The 19,382-nt window shown below is 38.8% G+C and overlaps 1 protein-coding gene across 1 annotated transcript in view; it reads right to left on the reverse strand.

The window, feature by feature from the left end:
* SPTBN5 (spectrin beta, non-erythrocytic 5) overlaps window positions 1–19,382 on the reverse strand; it is a 91,335-nt gene that overhangs the window by 31,460 nt on the left and 40,493 nt on the right. Inside the window, exons 34-40 of the mRNA XM_042813512.1 lie at window positions 18,454–18,657; window positions 17,170–17,319; window positions 6,214–6,318; window positions 5,062–5,247; window positions 1,708–1,863; window positions 903–1,094; window positions 188–283 (exon numbers count right to left, since the gene is read on the reverse strand). Of these exons, the coding sequence (XP_042669446.1) occupies window positions 188–283; window positions 903–1,094; window positions 1,708–1,863; window positions 5,062–5,247; window positions 6,214–6,318; window positions 17,170–17,319; window positions 18,454–18,657 (1,089 nt within the window). The remainder of the gene's footprint in view (window positions 1–187; window positions 284–902; window positions 1,095–1,707; window positions 1,864–5,061; window positions 5,248–6,213; window positions 6,319–17,169; window positions 17,320–18,453; window positions 18,658–19,382) is intronic.

Consider the following 19,382-nt stretch of genomic DNA (forward strand, 5'->3'; position numbering starts at 1 on the left):
CTCACACCTTTCCCAGAGGGAGCTGAAGATCATTTCAATATCTTAGGAGGTGATAATGCTTCTTACTTCCCCGATCTTTCATCTTAGAGTAATGGAATTGTATTTACTATCTGAATAAGCTAAAAAGTTAACTGCTGCTTCTAGCATCACAAGCTACGTGGAAACAGGCAAGGAAAACATCTCTTACCCCTGATGTTGCTCCACGGAACTCATTTAGCTTTTTCATGAGCTGCAGACAGTGCTCATAGTCATTTCCCACATCACCTATGTTAATCATGACTTCCTGAGGAAAGAAGCAGCGGATAGACAAACATTCAGGTGAAGAGTACAAGAATATAACACATTCCAATGCTTACGGTGCTGCAAAAAGTTCTGTGATTTTCTCTGTGAATCACTGACCTACAAATTCTGAAGTAGTCACTTCTAATCTTTAGATAATGATGAGACTTAGCCCCAGTTTCTTTTCCAATCTATTACTGAATATGAAACAGCCTCCAAATGAAAACTTAGTGGATTAATGACTCTTCCTTCAAATAGAAACTTGCAGATTTGACAGACAATGAAACTGAATGTCAGTTGCCACATACTTGAAGTCCCTTCTATTCTAGTGTACTTTTAGGTCTGTTTTGACAGAGACACACAAGAATAATAATCACAACTTCTTTATGTGCACACTTTACATGTGATGTGTTAGTACTGTTCAACCAAATTTGGCACAGAAACTCTCTAGAAAAGTTTTAGAATCTGTTGAATTATTCCTTCCATGTTGTTTGCAGAGCACATCATGATTCTCTCATGAAGAAGGCCCTAAGAAGGCCTGGAGGTTGATACGTATCACACATTTGTTGTGATATAGCAAGTCACTAGTGTGCTGCTTTGTTTAAATATTAGAGTTAATTTACCTTTTCTCTGATCCAGGCTTCCACCTGGTCAACTTTCTGAAGAAATTCCAGGAAATCCCGACTATCCTCCAGCATCTTTCCACGGGCAGCAACAGCTCTTTTCAGCTTCTCCCAACGCTCCTGAAGCATGCGGACCTGACGGCGGATCTCCCCTGATTTTGGGTGGCCCACTGAAACCAGGGCTTCTCCTTTCTTTGCATTCAGGAGAGGGAATTAGATATGAAGGTTACTACTGACTTCTCATGTCAATACTATGTTATTAGACTTTTCAAGGACTACTACTTTCCTAACCTGCACTGCACAACGACTTACTAATTTCTCAGGTCCCAAGTAATACAGCTCAGTTGAACGCTTTTACATCTGGAAGCTAATCAAGCACACCAGATTTGAATATTCACCTGCCAAGGATGACATTCGTGGAGTGAGAGCACAAGAGAGGCATTATGGATAATTGTACCCTTCAACAATATGATCTGCCCATGTTCAGTGAGTTTGTTTGGCAACTGAGCATGAAATCCTATTTACTTTTTGTGGAAGTAATCACTTCTGCAGTTGTGATTCGCAGGGAGAAGTTGGTGATATCTTTCTCTTTGGACAATAACAAAAGATGAAAGTCTTCCTGGAAATTAAGGAATCTCTCTGTTTTAAATTAATGGGATTCCATTTCCATGGTATAGTAACTGGGTTCTCATCATATGAGTAGAAAAAATGATAAAGAGATGGTGAGGAAGCTATCCATCCTTCTTATTCCATCCTAGATAACCTGTAGTGATCTGTAAAAACACTATCAGAGTGTTAGTGTTACCTTATTAACAGCTGTGATGATTTCTTCATTTGCTAGAATCTCTGCCTCAAAGACCTGATGCTTCTGCAGCAGCTTCATTTTGTCCTGCAGATTGCTGGGATCTTGTATGGAAGGATCCTCTAGCTTCTGCATGCGCTCACTGATCCAGTCTTCTGCCTGTAGCAGCATGAAGCACTCAAGTTAGCATGACAACCACATGCCATCCTGGGGTCTCCTCCTAGTACACTGTTCTATGAAGTTTCCTATCCCTGGGCTCTTCAGTTTCTGAACTATTCTACTTGAAAGGAAATAAAAGCAGGTAGAAATGAAAATAATTTTTATCTGACAACAGGAATAATAAAAAAAATTCCTTGAAAGCAAACACTTTGCTGCTACACTTCATAACGTTTGAAATATTCTAATCAGGAACACCACATTTGGACCACCAGCTGAATCATGAAGACTAATAATGTAATAGTAGTAATGTAATGAAGACTAGTAATGTAAATGTTACACATTTCTCCTAAGAAATTCTTTCTTAGGAGGCTTAAACTTATGTAGAAGGAAACGGACAACAGGATAGTGACTTTTCCACATTTTTTTTATAGTTTGCTAAACTTACTCACTTTGCATTGACACAAATATCTTCTGTCCATCAAAGCACACAACTGAACATTTGACACACACTGTAATTGATTCTGTTGTCCTCAGAGCACTTCAGTGACTGCAGCACAGCAAATTGAAGGCAGCCTTATCAGTTTCAAAGCATCTTGGCTGTCCTTGTGATACTGCACTACATACAAGAGCTGACAACTGGAAGATTTTCTCAGTTAATTAAAATTTTTAAGTATTATTTCAACTGCTTAAATTTTACTAAAAATTTTTTAGAAAAAAAAAATTAACTAAAATTTTAACTAAAAATTGTTTTCACTAGCAGCACATTCCCCTGAAACCATTTCCCTCAAAAGTACAGCTAGAGATTCAAAGAGCAGTCTTTTGCCTTATGTCAAGGTTGCCCAGGACAGCAGTCATCTGCTGTTTTCATTTCTGACACCCTCCTTACAAGCTAGGGCCTTCTCCCATCACCCAGCCACATACTAACGCTTTGAGGTCACTTAAACTGACTTCTCATTTGAATGAGAGAGACTCATCTGTGCAGTTAGACTGGGAAACTAATGTATTCCCTGCACACAACCTCTCAAAGTGCGATTCCTCACCTATTTTCTAATAATAGGCAAGGGCTTTATGGCAAACTGAATAAAACTATTAAAAAAAAGACACATCTGCACACTTATTGGCTTAATTTATTCTCACTTTACTGAAGACAAGGACAGTGAGCCTAGTGCTATACTCACTGCAGGTACATGAGAACAGTCTTATTTCAATGAGACTCATAAAAAAAAAAGTGGGCTTTATCAATTTAGAAATCTATGCTTTCAAAATGTATATGATTTTTTATTAACAGAAGTATTTCAAACATACACACAAAAAACTGTTTGATCAGTGGAAATTACTTTAATTATGGAGTAAGAATTTTCAGGGGGGTGGGATCTGTACTATCACAGGAATCACAGAATTGAAGGGGTTAGAAGGAACTCCTGGAGATCATTAAGTCAAACTACCCTGGTAAAGCAGGTTCCCAAGAGTAAGTTACACAGGATAGCATTCAGGCAAGTTCAGAATACCTCTAGAGAAGGAGACTCCCAATAAATAAGAATAAGCAATGACCTCACAGATTGCACAACTAAATTCAAAACTCATCTCTGCAGTTTAATTCTCCTCTGGGGCTTGTCCTCATAAATGAACTCATACACACCCAGAACATCGTTAAATTTAAGTTAATCATTCAATTCAACCAAAGAGGAAAAGAAATATTACTGCAAGATTTTTTTTTTTTTTAATTACTTGGTGGCATTCACATTCTGTAGCAGTAGGCAATGACTTTAGATTGACAGACTAAATGAGTAGTTACTTTGAGAGCAAAAACTCTCTACAGAACTCTTGGCTGAATCAATACAGAGAAATTCCTCACTATACAGAGCCATATGCTGTGTTGTATGTTATTCACAATGATGGAATGAAGGAGGACCCCAGTCCAAGCACTGATTTGACAATTATAGATAGATGGGAAGCAATTAAGAAGCATTCTTAGTGAAGAGGTTGACTGTATCTCTAGGAGCACATGACGGTTTCCTCCAGTAGAGTGGATGTTAGCAGGTATGTGACCTCTTTGTCAGAGGTATAGCGTTCTTTTAAAAATTAGCACTTTTAAAAGTTAGCACTGTGCAGTGCACTATCCATTCCATCCACTTCTAGGCCACAACGTGGACTGACTGTGATTAGTGAACTGGTTCATGTGGTAGGAAAGGTATGGCTAAATAATACAGGTTAATATTTGACTGTGCAAATAATTCCTAATAAAGTTTATTTTAAAAAGCAGAGTGCACCTCTGGCTCATCAGCGCAGCCAAAGAAGAGGATATTTAAATATTTGATTGTTACTGGGGGAGCTCTAAATATAAATTGTTATAAATGGAATTTACTGCCTATTTATTTATTTTAAAATGTGGTTGTTAGGAATTGGTTGAGGAAGTGTAAGATTGGTCTTTGCTGACAACCCTAATTTGAACTGCGTCAGGACAAGTGCCCTTTTTGTGGAATGGGAGGTGACAAGTACCTGCAGCTTTTCTTTAAAACATGGAGAATGTTCCAAGGGATGTAGCAACAGAAGGGCTTATCAGGCCAGGAAGAGTGTTTGCAAATGTCCTTTCTTGTCTATGTGCTGTTGCCTATGTCAGCACATTGGATGTTAAGACGTTTTTCAGTCACACGCACTGTGCTATCCTTAGAAAATCCAACCTGTTATATCTTCCCAACCGCTGTGCCAGGAACAGAGCTGCTTGGTTACAAGACTATGGCCAGAACTGGATACAGGCTAACCTAATCTGCAGAGACACGCTTATTGAAGCTGAAGAACTATACTTACAGAACTGTTTTGAAGACTTTCAATAAGCATCCACTGGTAGAGCATAGCGCCCTTGCCATATTGCTTTCCACACTGCGTTCACTCTGCCTTAAAACACTCTTTCTATCCCGCTAAAGGAAGCATAAAGCAGTGGCTGGCAGTTACTTTTTGATTAGTTTTATTTTATCAGGACTCCTGATGTGTAAAGAAGCTCGAATGGTCACAATCCCACAACAATGGCACGTATAGTAAAAACAATGGTGTTGGCTCACCTACCACATGAATGTAGCAGTAAAGCAGTTGCCATCTCAGAGTAAATTATCAATTCAGCTAATCTCTGGCAAAAACAAGCACTCTATCCAACAGATGTAAGCAGTTCCCCATTCTTCCACACTCGTCTAAATTTCTTACCTCTGCCAAGTTCTGATAGAAAAGTGCCAGAAGAAGGGCGGTCTGCAGCTTTTCTCTCCTGCTCTGGGAGAGATTCTTGATCTGCTGCTTCCTTTGAAGAATGGTGTTCAGTTTGTGCTGAATCTGTATCCCATCCAATCCACCATCCTTTTCTAGCTTGTTTGCTTGTTCTTGAAGAGACATCATCTGAGAAGGCAATAAATCTAAAGTCAATTAATTGCTTTCAAGTGATGTTAAAGAAATAAAACTTCAGGCTAATTTCCATACCATTTTTTGCTGGAAGAAGCAAAAAAAAATGTTAGGGACAGGTTAACCAGCATTTCCCCCACAGTGCCCCCTGCCCAGTACTACAACATATCCACTATCTCCTTATCATTTGTTACTTTAGCACACTGTGATTATTTAGATGAAATAAAGCTGTAGCTAGGAGTCCTTTTCCCACTGATCAGGTGGTGCAAGGAGTCATGGAGCAAGCCTGGCACTTATGACTGCCTGGATTTTATTGTTTTGTGGAAATCAGGTGTTGGGAGGTAGTTCTCAACCCAACAATAAATCTGCCAGGGAGGAGGTACAGGGCTGGGAGCTCATTCCATCTGGAGAAACAGGCACAGGCCCAGGTTTCAGAGCTTAGCCCTAGCATGGGTGAAATACAGCAGCTGGCCATCAGCCAGCCAGATTCTTTTAGGTGTGGGTGAGCAATCCAGCTTCAATTCCACAGATGCAAAAAAACTAGACAATTTAGTACAGACATTATATAATAAATATATATTTAAATAATTAGCAAAACACCAACTCTGACATACTGTATTTTACATGCTTCAAAAGCCACATTCTTTTTAAGAAAAAAAGGTGAAAACTTCTGGTATCCATAACACAGTATGGTCTGCTTTAAATATTTTTTTTCCTCCTAAGTCCCAGTGTTTGATTTTTCTAAGTGTTTTTTTCATCTGCTTCAAGACAATGCAGACAAGACTTGGAAATGGATTGTTTAATACTTTTCTCCACTACCCTGTCTGTTATTTCACTAAGCTTCCCCATTTTTCTCTGATTCAAGCATATCAGGCACATCACATCTGTTGCCACATTAATAAAAAACAAATAGAATTATTCCAGTTCCTGTAATGGTAGAATAATCCTTATTGTTTACTGTACCTTTTCATCCTGTGATGCCAGTAGCTTCTCAAAAGCCTCATGTTTCCTAATCAGTTGCTCTACTTCATCTACAGAGCTTCCAAGGTCACTGCTTTTCAAATAAACCTACAAAAAACATTTAATACTTCACTCACTTGATTAAACATCACATAATCCCAATTCATAAATATGAGAAGGGATATTAGCTCTACAGCACACTTGAGAGGAAATAAAAGGAAAAGAAGGCAATTCAAACTGGAAATGAAATAGCAGAGCTTTATGGTCTTGAGTAAGAGAGATACAATAGCAGGTCCTACCATGTAAACTGACCTGTCTCTGCTTTCTCTAAATCACAAAGCTGGTAAATTCAACAGCCATTCTTGTAATCCAAAACCAGATCAACACTGCCATGTCTGATGTGCCTTATAGTTTCTTCTTAGAATACATCCCACAACACAGACTTTATAGCCTCCCTTGGCAATTCATTGCACTGCTTCATTACCATCACCATTAACAAGATTTTCCAAGTACATAACCTGAAAATGCATTGCTAATATTTCATCTCATTACATTCTGCCCTCTTCAGCACAGAACGAAAATAATTTCTTTTACATTTGCTTCAGCTTTGTACATTTTTGTATGCTCACATAGGCTTAATAGGTATTTCTATCATCTCTTACTAAAACTACACTGGAGCAGATCAATCATTCCACAGATGCTGTGTCTCCTTGACTTCTAATTATTCTCATTGCTCTCCCCTGAGTCTTTTCCATTTCCACTTATTTTGAAATGGTGTTCCTACGATTTGATGCAGTACTTGGCTGAATCTTCCAGAATGAAGGTAGCAGAGAGCTTCCTTCTGGTGCCTTTCAAAGTGTAATCATGCATTTGTGTATGGTGCTTATCTTATACACAATACCTTGAACTCAAATTCACCTTGTAAACTGCATTAAGTTTCCAGAATCTTCTTAGAAGAACTGCTATAAGACCAGTTTGTTTCTGTCCTGTGTTTGTTCAGCTGATTATTTATGAAAAATATCATATGATTCTATGATCCTTTGATAATGCTGTACCTGAAACAAGCATATTAGATCTTCTATTTTTTCATGCTGTGTTTCCAACTGTCTGGCATTAATTTTATCTACTATCATGTCAGTCTCTGAGGTAGTAAGACTGTAGTCTAAAAAAAAAATTAATCAGTTTTAAGGAAACTGCTTTACTAGTCACTTAAATGCTGTTATGACATTTTCTAACAAATCCCTGCACATCGCTAATGCACCGCTGTGCTTGTTGACTCCTTCCTGATGTTAAGAAAATTGGTTGCACAATTACATCCTCCATGCATTCAGTCTCTGGGGAATCTTCTGAAGATGTTTCCTAGGCACCTTTTACATGCAATGGAATCCACATCCACAGCACCAACAGGCCCAGGCAGCCCCGACCATTCTCTGAATGCCCTCCAGCCCCATCTGGGGGCCCCACTGAGGCTCTGCTCTGGCCTCTGCCTTGTCAGAGCTACGCTGAATGGAGGCCTGAGCCTGGCTCTCCTGGATGGACACAGATGGCACTTGCTTTATCACCTTCATCTCCAGCTGGTGGATGGAGCTGGATAATGCCACTCTGCTTGGCCTCTGTGGCTTAGAGGACTTACTGCTAGACTTAAGTCTGACTTTCTTGTTCATTTTTGGGAGCTAATGAGTGAAATATTTTGCGTGTAGAGAAAAATGTACAGAAGAACATTACACCCAGACCAGATGTTCAAACTGTTCTGTACTAATCCATGCAGAGTACCAGAAGAGACATGAGTAAATCCCAACACAGTAATCATTGTCAGGAAGAGGGGAAGGCCATGTAGAATAGATCTACGTTTTTAAGAAGTCTAGCCCATGAATATTAAATACAATTCCAACCAGAATGCAGGTATTTTGTCATTGAAACTTTAATCCTTTGATCTATCTAATCATCAAGTGTACAAACTTATGAGATTTTTTTTTTTTAGAGTGTTTTTGTGTTTGGTTTGCTCTTGTGGAAGAAAAACTCCATGCACATCTGTTTGCTCTATTGCTGCATTCTTAATGCACTTATAATTGGCTTCCATTTCTACTCTGCTGTTAGCTGGCACAGAAACAAAGCTATCAGCTGATGCTTGGCACTTCTGTTTGTTGTATATAAACACAGAGCCACATACTGCACCCTCTATATTCATGTTTTGACAGCTCCTTTAAAGACAACGTAGTTTCTCTACCTTACTTTGTGGATTATTATTTCTGGTTAAAAAAAAAAAAAAAAAAAAAGGATTTACAAAGGAAAAAGAAAATCATTACAATTTTCCACGTATCACTCCTTTATTTACCAACTGTTAGCAGTGGAGCTACAACATTCTACACAAAAAAACTGCCAGTAGTTTTCCTGCTCTTATAATCTACGGTGGAAGAAAAAGCAAAGGGACATCTGCTGGTAAGGACGGTTACTTTCCTTGGAAAAGGGAGACATTTGAGAGCACGGGTGTGGGACAGTGAGTCATAATCAGCTGCCTCTGACTGCTCGGTGTCTTGCTCCTACTGAAAATCACTACGCACGGGTAATACATTCAAGCCCCATTCCCTGAGCTCCCAGAGCAGTGGAAAAAGTGCTTCTGACATTTGAGCAGGCCCCCAAAGTAGAAGCTCATGCAAGTGTGCTTGAGAATCCATATTTTAATACTGAAAAAGAAAACTGTTACAAAAGAAAAGTGGCTGCACACATTGCAGGAGAGGCAATTGCCATGTGCTTAGAAGAAGCCAGTACCAGCAGCACTAGCAGTGCTACTTGGAGAGCTGACGAGATAAAAACTTTTCATTTGTCTTGTAAACAGAAATCTTATTACAGAAATTGCTAGAATCAGAACAGCAACAGTTTTTCATTTAAGTATTTGTTATATCAATCTTAAAGCAGAACAGAAACTAGCTCACACAATATGATGTTGGCCCTTGGCCAATTACATCATTTTCTGGCATAGGGAATGGCTTCAGACAGGTCCCCAAACTCCTACTCTGAAAGTGACGTGTTAATTTCAAATACGAAAACATTGCATAGCTCTCCTCAGGTAACCTACTAGGGCCTCCCACAGCACACAGCAGGTATAAACTTTCTTTCAAGTTTGTTTCCATTATGAATCATAGCCCATCATCAAGAATCTAATTCTCAGCCGCAAAAAGCACCAGAGACCTGACCACTCACTATACAGTTGACTCATTTTTAACTGAAGACTTTGCAAAGATGCTTAAAACCACAAAATAGACTTGGCTCTTTCTGATATTTGAAACAGAACATGTAGCGAATAGCCAAATTATTAACAATGCAAAGAACATAAATGAGGTTTTTTCTCTACTTCAAGTGGAGTTTTTCACTATTTCTGAGCTCACTGCATAGATTCAGGCGTATTGTTGTGATAGAAACTCTTCTTTATGAGCTAACACAGAATTAAATGCAAAGTCCATCTCAAAAAATACATTCATTTGATGTAAAATAGCACTATATACACAGTTATGTGGCAGCACAGGCCAGCTCTGCTTTTTGGAAAAATACTAAATGAAACAATAATACAGACATATTGGAAACTGAGACAGCCCTGAAGAAATTTGGCTTCCAATAAATATCGTTTTCATTTCTCTGGAAGAAAAAGTATTTTAAGTATTTCTGTGAATCCACTCCCTTCTCTTGCTTCTGCTCTTCACAATACAGCAAGCTTAACATATTTTGCCCCCCACTGCCTGCTTGGGGCTTGCTGCTGAGATGGCTAGAACTCCACTGAAAATCTTTCAGCTCTAAGCATGTACTAAAGGCTAGTATTACTTCCAGACTTAAATGCCTTCACTTGAAGGGTGTAACTCAGTCCAAACTCTGCCCAGAAAAATGATAACAACAAAGTTTGATTTTATCTTCTTCTGATAAAAGTAAATAAATAATAATAAAAAAGAAATAATGGAGAAAAAGTTTTAGCAAAGTAAATACATATGCTTAATACAATGATTACATATTGTTCACAACTAAGTAATATAATACCTTGTCATAAGTGGAATAAAACACACTAAGTTGTTTCTAAAAAATGCATGCATACACCTTTTCTATCAAACTGACATCACTGTATTGTTGGCCACTGATCTCACAGAACAGGTCTGGAATTCTAATGTTAAATGTATTTAAGAATTTTCTTCCCTCCCACCACTGCATGCTGTTCATGCATTATCTGATACTGGAAAGGTAAATGGGAGAAATACAGAAACCAATCAGTGTTTGTTTTCCTGTAAGTGCTACCATCCCATCTATCAAAATTTCCAAGGTGTTAGACAAGAATCATATGCTCTTACAATTTTTACTTATAAAACATTTGTCTGAAGGCAGATTAAATTCCTCTTAAAATCCCCTTAGTTTCACTGCTGCAGTTTCTGGGATATCTAAATCTGACAAGCAGTGGAGACTAAATTCCCATTTTTCCCCCCAGGAAAAGGTGATATCTCCCTTTTTCTAAGGGAAAAATTATTTTCTCCCCTCATAATTAAATTGCAACTGTTTTTTTGAAAACAAGGATTACTTCAAAAAGTTTGCAAACCCAAGTATTAACCATTTAGAAATACAACACAATTTGACAAATGAGAAAATGAAAAAAATAGGAAAAAAAAAAAAAAAAAAACCGTAAGAAAAACTACACTGTGGATTTGTCCCATGTCCCAGACTGACTGTCAGAGAGGAAGACCAAATTTTGGCTTCAATGTCTTGAACCTTAAAAACGCTGAGCACTAGAGCCCAATTATGCAAAACCTGTAAGTAGATGCACAGAACTGTGCATGTCAAGTTGACAGTAGAGCTCAAATGGTTAAAATGAAACATTTATCAAGAGCTGGATCAGATCACAGTGCTCAGTTTCATTTAGGAAGGATGAAGAGGCATCTGCAGTCTTGATGACAGAGAACAAAAGTTGCTTTCTGGTTGCCCCAAAAGTCATCCTCAGCTAACAGGAACATGGCAGGAAGTATACAAGAAGGAATCCACATGGTTCAATTAATGCAACTTAAAACCTGTGTTTGCAAATGTTCCTAGAATGGAATGGAAATCTTCACCACTTTCCTCCCAGAACCAATGTTGACAGCGATAGACGGACACCAGGAGCCTTCTGCATGTCTGTGAGCTGAAGACATTGTATGAGTTGGTACGTTTGGCAAAAGGTCTTCGGGACATACACTATCTAGGCTGCATGTTTCCTGAGATCTCAAACCAGATCTTGTCCATGGCTGTTGGGTAGAAAGCAATCCTGAACAGCAAACTGGATTCACTGATAAAGAGAGGTCAGCCCCAATCCCCATTGGATGAAGAGGTGGACCAGTTATACCTGCATCATGTGTTTTGATAAAGATTGTTGGACTTGGGCTCCTTCTAAATTCTCTTACCACTTGGATAGGCATTGCAGTCCAAGGAGTGGCGAGTATCAAGGTGATTTTGGAAACCTTGTGGTGAGCAGGTGTTAGCCCATCACATTGAGTCTTCCCAAACTCTGGCTTTGATGAAGCATGGTTCTGAAAGACAATCAGCTCTGGACTTAAATCCCTGCTTGTGACTTCATTCCCAACAGCGGCATTTTCTCTTCCAGTCAGTGCAGCTGGGGACAGCCAGATATCTCTGGAGACAGTTTCCTGGGGAAAGCTAGGATACTTAGAGGAAGTCACATGAAATTGTGTGATTTGAAGAGCTGGAGACCCACCTGAAGGGAAGCTGGCTTTTGCTTTCTGGGATCCTGTTGACAGACCAGCTGGAGTTTCAGGCAGCTTTTCTAATTGTGGCATGAGAAGACTTGAATGAACATGATTGCTTGCATGAGAATCTGCTCGAAAAGGCTTTACTGTTAAGCTGCATGTTGAAATGTAAAGCTTCATTGAAGCGTGGAGATCTTGCATTTGGACATTGCACTGGCTACAGCCTTGCTGGAGTGGGAAAGAATCACAATGTTCCAGGGATGCATGCCGATTTTTGCTGCAGAGTGTTGAAACATCTGGAATAGCAGATAGGTCAACATTCAGACGTGATGTCCAGCTTGGTGGAGCTTTGCAGGAAAGAACATCAGAGGGCAAAGATACAGCAAACTTCAGGGGATTGTTTTTTTCAGAAGAAAAATGAGCACTTTTATCTCTTTCTGAATATTGCTTGTAAGATGCAGGTGTTGACCAAGTTCCAGAACCTCCACATCCACGTCTCCGGGGGTCTCTGGGAGAACTGGACCACCTGGATATCCTATCTGAAAGATCTGCACAGTAACTAGTGTTCCCCAAACCTTTTCTCCGGTCTGTGTGTTCCAGGACGACATCTAGCCTCGAACAGTAAGCTCCAGAAGACACACTGCTTGGTGATGAGCTGGCATTTCCTTGAGCGATCTCTGCAACTGATTGACCAGTGGGAGGATGCCTTGCTGCTGGTGGCATCTTTTGGAAAGGCCTGTCTTGCACAATAGATTCAAAAGGAGGAGGTGGGGTCATTCTGCTAGGAGATAGCATCACTTCCGCAGTAGAGACATAGACAGGTACTGATGAAAGATTGCAGCGATGGTTCCTGCATGACATTCTGCAGCTTAGTCCTAAACGATGCAAAACCAAAGCCACAGAAACTTGCCTTTCTCCCTCTTTTTAAAACCAACTCCTACTCCTTTTTCCTTTGGTACTGGAAATTTCCATTCTTCTTCCGAAGCAAAGGAATGAGAGGTTAATATGCATTCTCCGGGGAAAAAAAATGGCAAACTAAAAAAATCCGCATTCAAAATAAAATAACACAGCTCTTCTAGTACTGCTACCACCACCTATCACGTCTGCAAAGTGATACGAGAGCAGGATGGGCAGAAAGATAAATTACAGAGCATGAGGCTCTGCTCCCTGAGTGTTCTGACAGTGAGACTGCAGACAGAGTAGGAGGGAGCCAAAAATGCTTGCCAGAGACAGTCTGTGTACTTGCTGCTATTTCATTTGTGGAAAAAAAAAAAAAGGAAAGCAGCTAACCTGAGCAAGGCATCTGCTGCTGTGAAAAGGTTAGAAAAGAGCAGAATGCGCAGGACACTGCTTCTGCTCAAAGCAAAAGTGACTTTTTCTTTCTTCTCTGTTTCAGCTGTTGCTTGTCTGCACTCTGAATGGCAAGATCTCAGTTTGCTGGTCTTCGGAGAGTTTCCTACAACAGTTCCAAGCAATGGCACAACTGAATTCATAATTAAAAAAAAACATAAAAGATAGATGTTTGCGTAATTTTCTCCACATGTGCTCTATTTTCTTTAGCATAGAACAATCCTAGACTAAATTCTGCAAAAATCCTTCGAAGGTTTAAGTAACTTGGATGTAATATAAGATGCTGGCTTGAAGTCAAACCAGTCACACTGGCACAGACAGCGAATGAGAGAGCAGTTCTCAGTAGCAGTTCTTAGTTTAAAACACTCATGTGTTGCCTTCTTTCTTCTTCCATTCCTCGCTGCTGAGAGAGACTTGGTCTAAAGCACATGAAGTTCTGGGAAAACAGGATCCAATAATTATGGGATGACAGGAACTGCTTTCTTACAGATGTAAAACAGTGTGTGACTTGACTTAAGTATTTCCTTGAACACAAAAGTCAGAAAAAAACAAGGGGTGGAGTCATTGCTTACATTTGTTTGCTTGAGAGGAATTCTTTTTGAAAGCATATTTGATTCTGCCCATTCTGAAAGTAGTAAATGCGAAAATTCCCACTGGGGAAGTGGGGAGTCTTCAATAGATGTCTTAGCTGAATAATTTTTGACAGCACTTTTGAAAGGGATCCTCCTGCCTATCTCCCTAGGGAGAAAATCTGAGTCACAACGCAGCTATATTTTAACTCCAGATAGTAGTAACAGAGCTCCATCCAAATGTAACAGATTCATCTTCCAATTGTTCTTAAATGTAAAGAAGTAAAATACAAACAGTGGTTAAGAAATCTCAGAACACTGAGTAATTGCTGATTGATCCAAAGGGCAGATGCTCGCAGCCACAAAAAAAACAGCAGTTCTCAGTATTCCTTCCTCATTCAGACCGGAATTTGGCAGCACAGGAATAATCTGTTCAAAGAATTTTCACTCGGGGAGATGAGAGAATGAAAGGAATAGGAGATATTCTGGAAATGCAGGAATTCCAGCTGTGGTGAGATTTCACTCAGGCTCAGGTCAATGCATTGCATATTAAGGAAGAAGTAGAATTCAGAAGGCATTTCTTCCTGTTCCTTCATGAATAGCAGCAAATGATCCTCTTCTTGCAATGATGATCTTTATGATCCCATTCCATCAATTCCTTTAAGATACAGTTTAATTCATGTGTATGTAGACTCTGGCTTTTTAGCAGTGTAATAGGCTAAATTTGCATCCCCAGTAGATATACTCACTGTAGACTGACACTGCTTTGGACACTGAGGTGAACACCAACATTGAAACTCATCCTGAATGCATCTGATTGTTTGCATCCTTGGATACAAACAAATTCACCATCTCCTCTTCCCAGGTAATAGCACTTTTACACATTCCCTAAGTTAAATTTGAGAGCCAAGCTGTAACAATCTTTTCTAGGTATCACAATAGATTGGTGATTGCAGGGACAGTATCAGTGAAGGAAGGGACATATGGCTGACTGTGATATTCAGATTACCAATACAGAAATCCATTGGTGTTTTGAAACTTCCCCAGTAAGCTGCAGGTAGATACTTTGTTATTGATTGCGATATCTGAGAAATTGTGACCTCAGTTGGAGAAGGTGGTGGAGGAAATGTATAGAGCATGCAGTGATGATAGCTCCTTTACTCTCTGTACCTGCACGTATAAGAACAGTTTGTCGTCATGCTTCTGTGTTTGTTTTGTTGCTGTTCTCCATGACCATAAAATAACATCTGTACAAAGGGATGCTGGAAGAAATGGCCCATCTACACCTTATTACTCCACCTTTTGAACACTTTTGAAGACAGTGAGAACAACTTAGGTTCTGAAATCCTTGAAAGTTCTTACAAAAAATACTATTAGAGAAAGATTCTGAGAACAGAACTGCCATTTATGTCCCTCAAGATCACTGTCTTCATTCTCAGGTTTTGCTTGAGCTGAAGAAAACTGTGATAGATGTAGGCACTGTGTCTGATCCTACTTAGAAAATTCAGCAAGTCCATGATGAAAACCCTTTTTTATTGCAGTCTACCTCTCAGCATATGGCAATGATAAATTCATCTAGTAAAGAATTAATATGAACTGCAGTTTACCTGAATAGAATGCACTGGGGCATAATGAAATTATCAGGTGCAACTGCTTTCATGTAAAAGTAATATAGTCTTTTGAAGCTGAGATTCACAACTCAGGGCAAGAAGAAACACTAGTCCATAGTAGCTATCATAATATTTACCTCTGAGATATGTACAGCAAAGCAAATGCCATGGTCATGGTTGCTCTATATGCTGGCTGATCATATTTCACGATAAAAGAAAAAATACAGTTTCCAAAATTTTGTGGAGTTTGCATTTCCCTGATAATGCTATCCATGTAGGAGTTTAGCATGGGTGTATCATGGCTTGGAAGGCAATTGAAAGAGATGTAATATTTAATTACGAAATGGCAAAATTTGTAACAACTAAACATTTTTACTTGGCAGAATCATGCATTATTTTATTCCAGAAACCTGAAACTAGGTGAAACTCTCTTGATATCATGTCTCAGCACAAAGTGAGAACGTAGGTTTTATTTGCCAAGTATGCTACTTGTAGGGAAAAACAAAGATTTGCATTTCTCACAAGCAGTGAATTAGAAAGGATTCAAGACCATATGCCCCAAAGAGTAGAGAATTAGTGCATGGCACAGCTCAGTGTCACTTTTCCAAAAAGTTTAGTGCCTGTGGCAAAACACAGGGGGAAAACAGAGGTCAGCACAAATCAAGTACCATTGTTTTGTGCTGCCAGCGGTCTTGGAGAATGAAGAATGATTTTTCCTTAATAGGAAATGATGCTGAAATACAACCTTCTTCAGCTTTGTTTCAACCCTTCAGTTTGGCAAACGTCAGCCCGTCAATGTGGTTTGCATGCTAAGCCTCAGCACAGTTACAGCAATCTATTATTTCATGAATTTGCCCATTGCGACTGGGAAGAACACTTGAATTCTTCACTCCCAGTTTTGCAACAGTGGATGTCAGAACTCAGGCTGGAACTGTTTTAGATAGTTCCCACAAATTCAGGAAAGTGCAAGAAAGACAAAACACTTTGATATTGGTGAGAAACATACTTCAAGTGCTGCAAATAATAGTACAAAGAATATCCTGGCTTTGCATTTACTACATCAACCCTTTATTTTCATGACACAAGCTCATCTTTCTCTGCTACATCAAAGATAAATGATTATTCCTCCTGGTCAGATTCTTTCATAGGTCTCCTCACTGTTATCAACTCCCTTGCAAATAAGAGAAGGCGGCTCCTATTCCTGGACTAATTTACACTGTCAACATCAATTTTCCCCTAGTTGCATTTCCCCAGCACTAAACTTCAGCCTGAGGAGAGGTTTCCAGCAGCACCTACAAATCTATTTGTCTTCCTTCAAGCCCTCTTTAGTATTCCCCATTTTTCTGTGGCTTACAAAATAGCTTGTCAGTGGTTAAGCAGTATGCTGAGATCTAACTAAAGCTAACTAATACTGGACTGTTGTCTCCCTCTTCTGTCAAGGTTCTAATACGTTATTTCTTATAGTTATTTGGAATTACATAGCTTTGTAGCAAGTTGGAACTTCTAGTTTCTGTTTTCTCCCCATAAGAAAGTGCGAGCGTGCTGGTAAATTGCTAGTCTCCAAGTGACGCTGCAACACAAATAACAACACAAGTGTGTTGTCTATACACAGACTTAAGGATTTTAAGTTGTAGGTGCATAGTTATATACCTTTTAACTTGGAAGAGTTAAAATGCTGAACAAGTCTAACTGCTCATTTCAAGCGTACAATTCACATACCTCCTGTGAGTTCAGGAGCTTGTCCAGGTGATTCCAATCCTTATAGAACATTTGTTCTTTATGTATTTTGTCCAGCCACCTCTTCTTCTGTTTCCATTCACTGTACACTTTGTCCTTCTCTTCCAACAGAGCCTGTAGCTTCTGCTGAATCTGAACACAATTTCCAAAAATTCATGTTGGTCATTATACATCATGGACATGGACAAGGTGAGAGGAGAAAGATAATGTGGAGTCTTGGATAAACATCATAAATAGCACCAAAATTATGAAACAAAGCAGAACAAGTTCCAGCACTTATATTTGGGTGGAGAGATAATTAGAGCGGTGTCTCGTTTCAGGTACAGAGGAATGATTGTTATAGCATATATAGGAGTCCAAGCCAAGAGCAAACAAAGGTAACTGTTTCTCAAGTGTATCTTCTGGAATCAATTCCTACTTCTGTTATCTTTATTAATAACAGTGCAATTAATAGCATTTAAAATTGGCATAGGAGAGATACTTACATAAGTTAATATCATAACTCATTCTGCTATATTCTGCCAATATGTCTCAATCTTAGATTTCATGTATTTTTCAGTTTCCAAACTCTGCATACCTACAGATCTTCTATTACTGACTTTCTCTGCATCCTTCTACAGGCAAAGGACTTTTCAGTCAGGAAGACTCCAAGTTAGTTCAGTTATACATTACAACATTAGATTAATTTATATAGCTTGGTCAGTTGGGAGAATAGAATTCCAGTTTTCTGAATATACTCAAGAGATGTTATCAAATTGTTGTGGAGAAGTAAACTAGTAGCTACTGGGAGAGAAAAAATGCTATGAGAATTTTAGGAGCTATTTGTCCTGAGTAAACTAGCATTTTGATTTTCATCTTCCATGTCTATGGATTTAATACATTAGCATAATTTCCTGCTACAGAAAATGCTCCAACTGGTTTTAAACTCTCTGATATGCTTATTTTCATTTTTGGTTGACAGGTCTTTGGTTCAACTTGTGTAGAATTATCTCCACTGCTCAGAATATACCAGGCTTCTTCAATAAGCCCAGTTTTGCTGCAATGAGCCCTCAGGACATGCCAGCACTTATCTATTGTTAAGGTAGGAAATGTTTCTGTGCCCAGCCTAGATAACATGCTGAGGCAAACATTGGTCATGCTTATGACTATGTGTGAGTGTATCTATGCATCCATATGATTACAATACTGTATAGTTCAGAATGATAGTTATACTAGTGTTAAGCAGCTGAATGTGTTCAACTTTGAACCTAAATGTGTTTTAATTACCTCTTCTGATTTTATTTCCTCATCTTGCAAGAGTGACTGTCCAAGCTGTACAACTTGATTATACTTGTCTTCTTGTGCTTCAATCTCAGCCAGTAGCTGTTGATGCTGGGTAAGTCTCAGGCTGCTAGTAGATATGTCCCGGATAGTCTCCTTGGCTCTCATTTCCCTAATCATTTCTGATGTCCATGAGAAATAGTCCCACACCTGAAACCCAAGAAAATGTGAAAGTTAAGGTTACATCTCAAGCTTGGATTATCAGGCAGGAAAATCATATCCTAATCATTCAACAGGTAATAAAATCATGGAGAAGAAAGAAAATATTCAATTAGGACTTACAGCATTTGTATAAATTTCAACCAGGGAATGTAACATAACTGCAGAATTTTTTATGCACTATATTAACTTATACATGATTTGTTATATCATAATCTTAATCAAACTGGGTCATACCTCAGCAGTGACAATACGATACTGTTTATCAATCTTTAGCCTATTATCCTTTAAGTATTTTCTGTATTCTGGATTAAACAATATATATCACTCTACTTTTTTATTCCTTAGCTTTTGCTAATAGAAAATCCATTCAAAACTCATATAATATACATATTATAAAGTGAAAGAGAGAATCAGAATTTTCAGGTGAAAAATAAAAGGTGCTCACTCTTACCAAGGTGGAAAAGAGGCACGTTACAATTCAGAAATAAGTTGTTTACATGTATTAGGTATGCAGATTTGGCTCTGAGACTGCCAAAGAAATAGAATTCTGGAAGGAACAAATGTGTAGCACTAGTTTACTTTCAAAACCTGATGACCAGTGAACACATTTACAATATCTGAAGATGTCTGAACATTCAGTTATAGGAATTATGAGCAAGAAAATTCTTGGAAAAAACCCTGAGAATTATTTTTTGATTGAAGCTGGCAGAACT

Source organism: Centrocercus urophasianus, unplaced genomic scaffold, assembly GCF_019232065.1.
Source record: "Centrocercus urophasianus isolate 14NV4802_14NV808 unplaced genomic scaffold, USGS_Curo_1.0 seq_14, whole genome shotgun sequence".
NCBI classification, from domain to species: domain Eukaryota; kingdom Metazoa; phylum Chordata; class Aves; order Galliformes; family Phasianidae; genus Centrocercus; species Centrocercus urophasianus.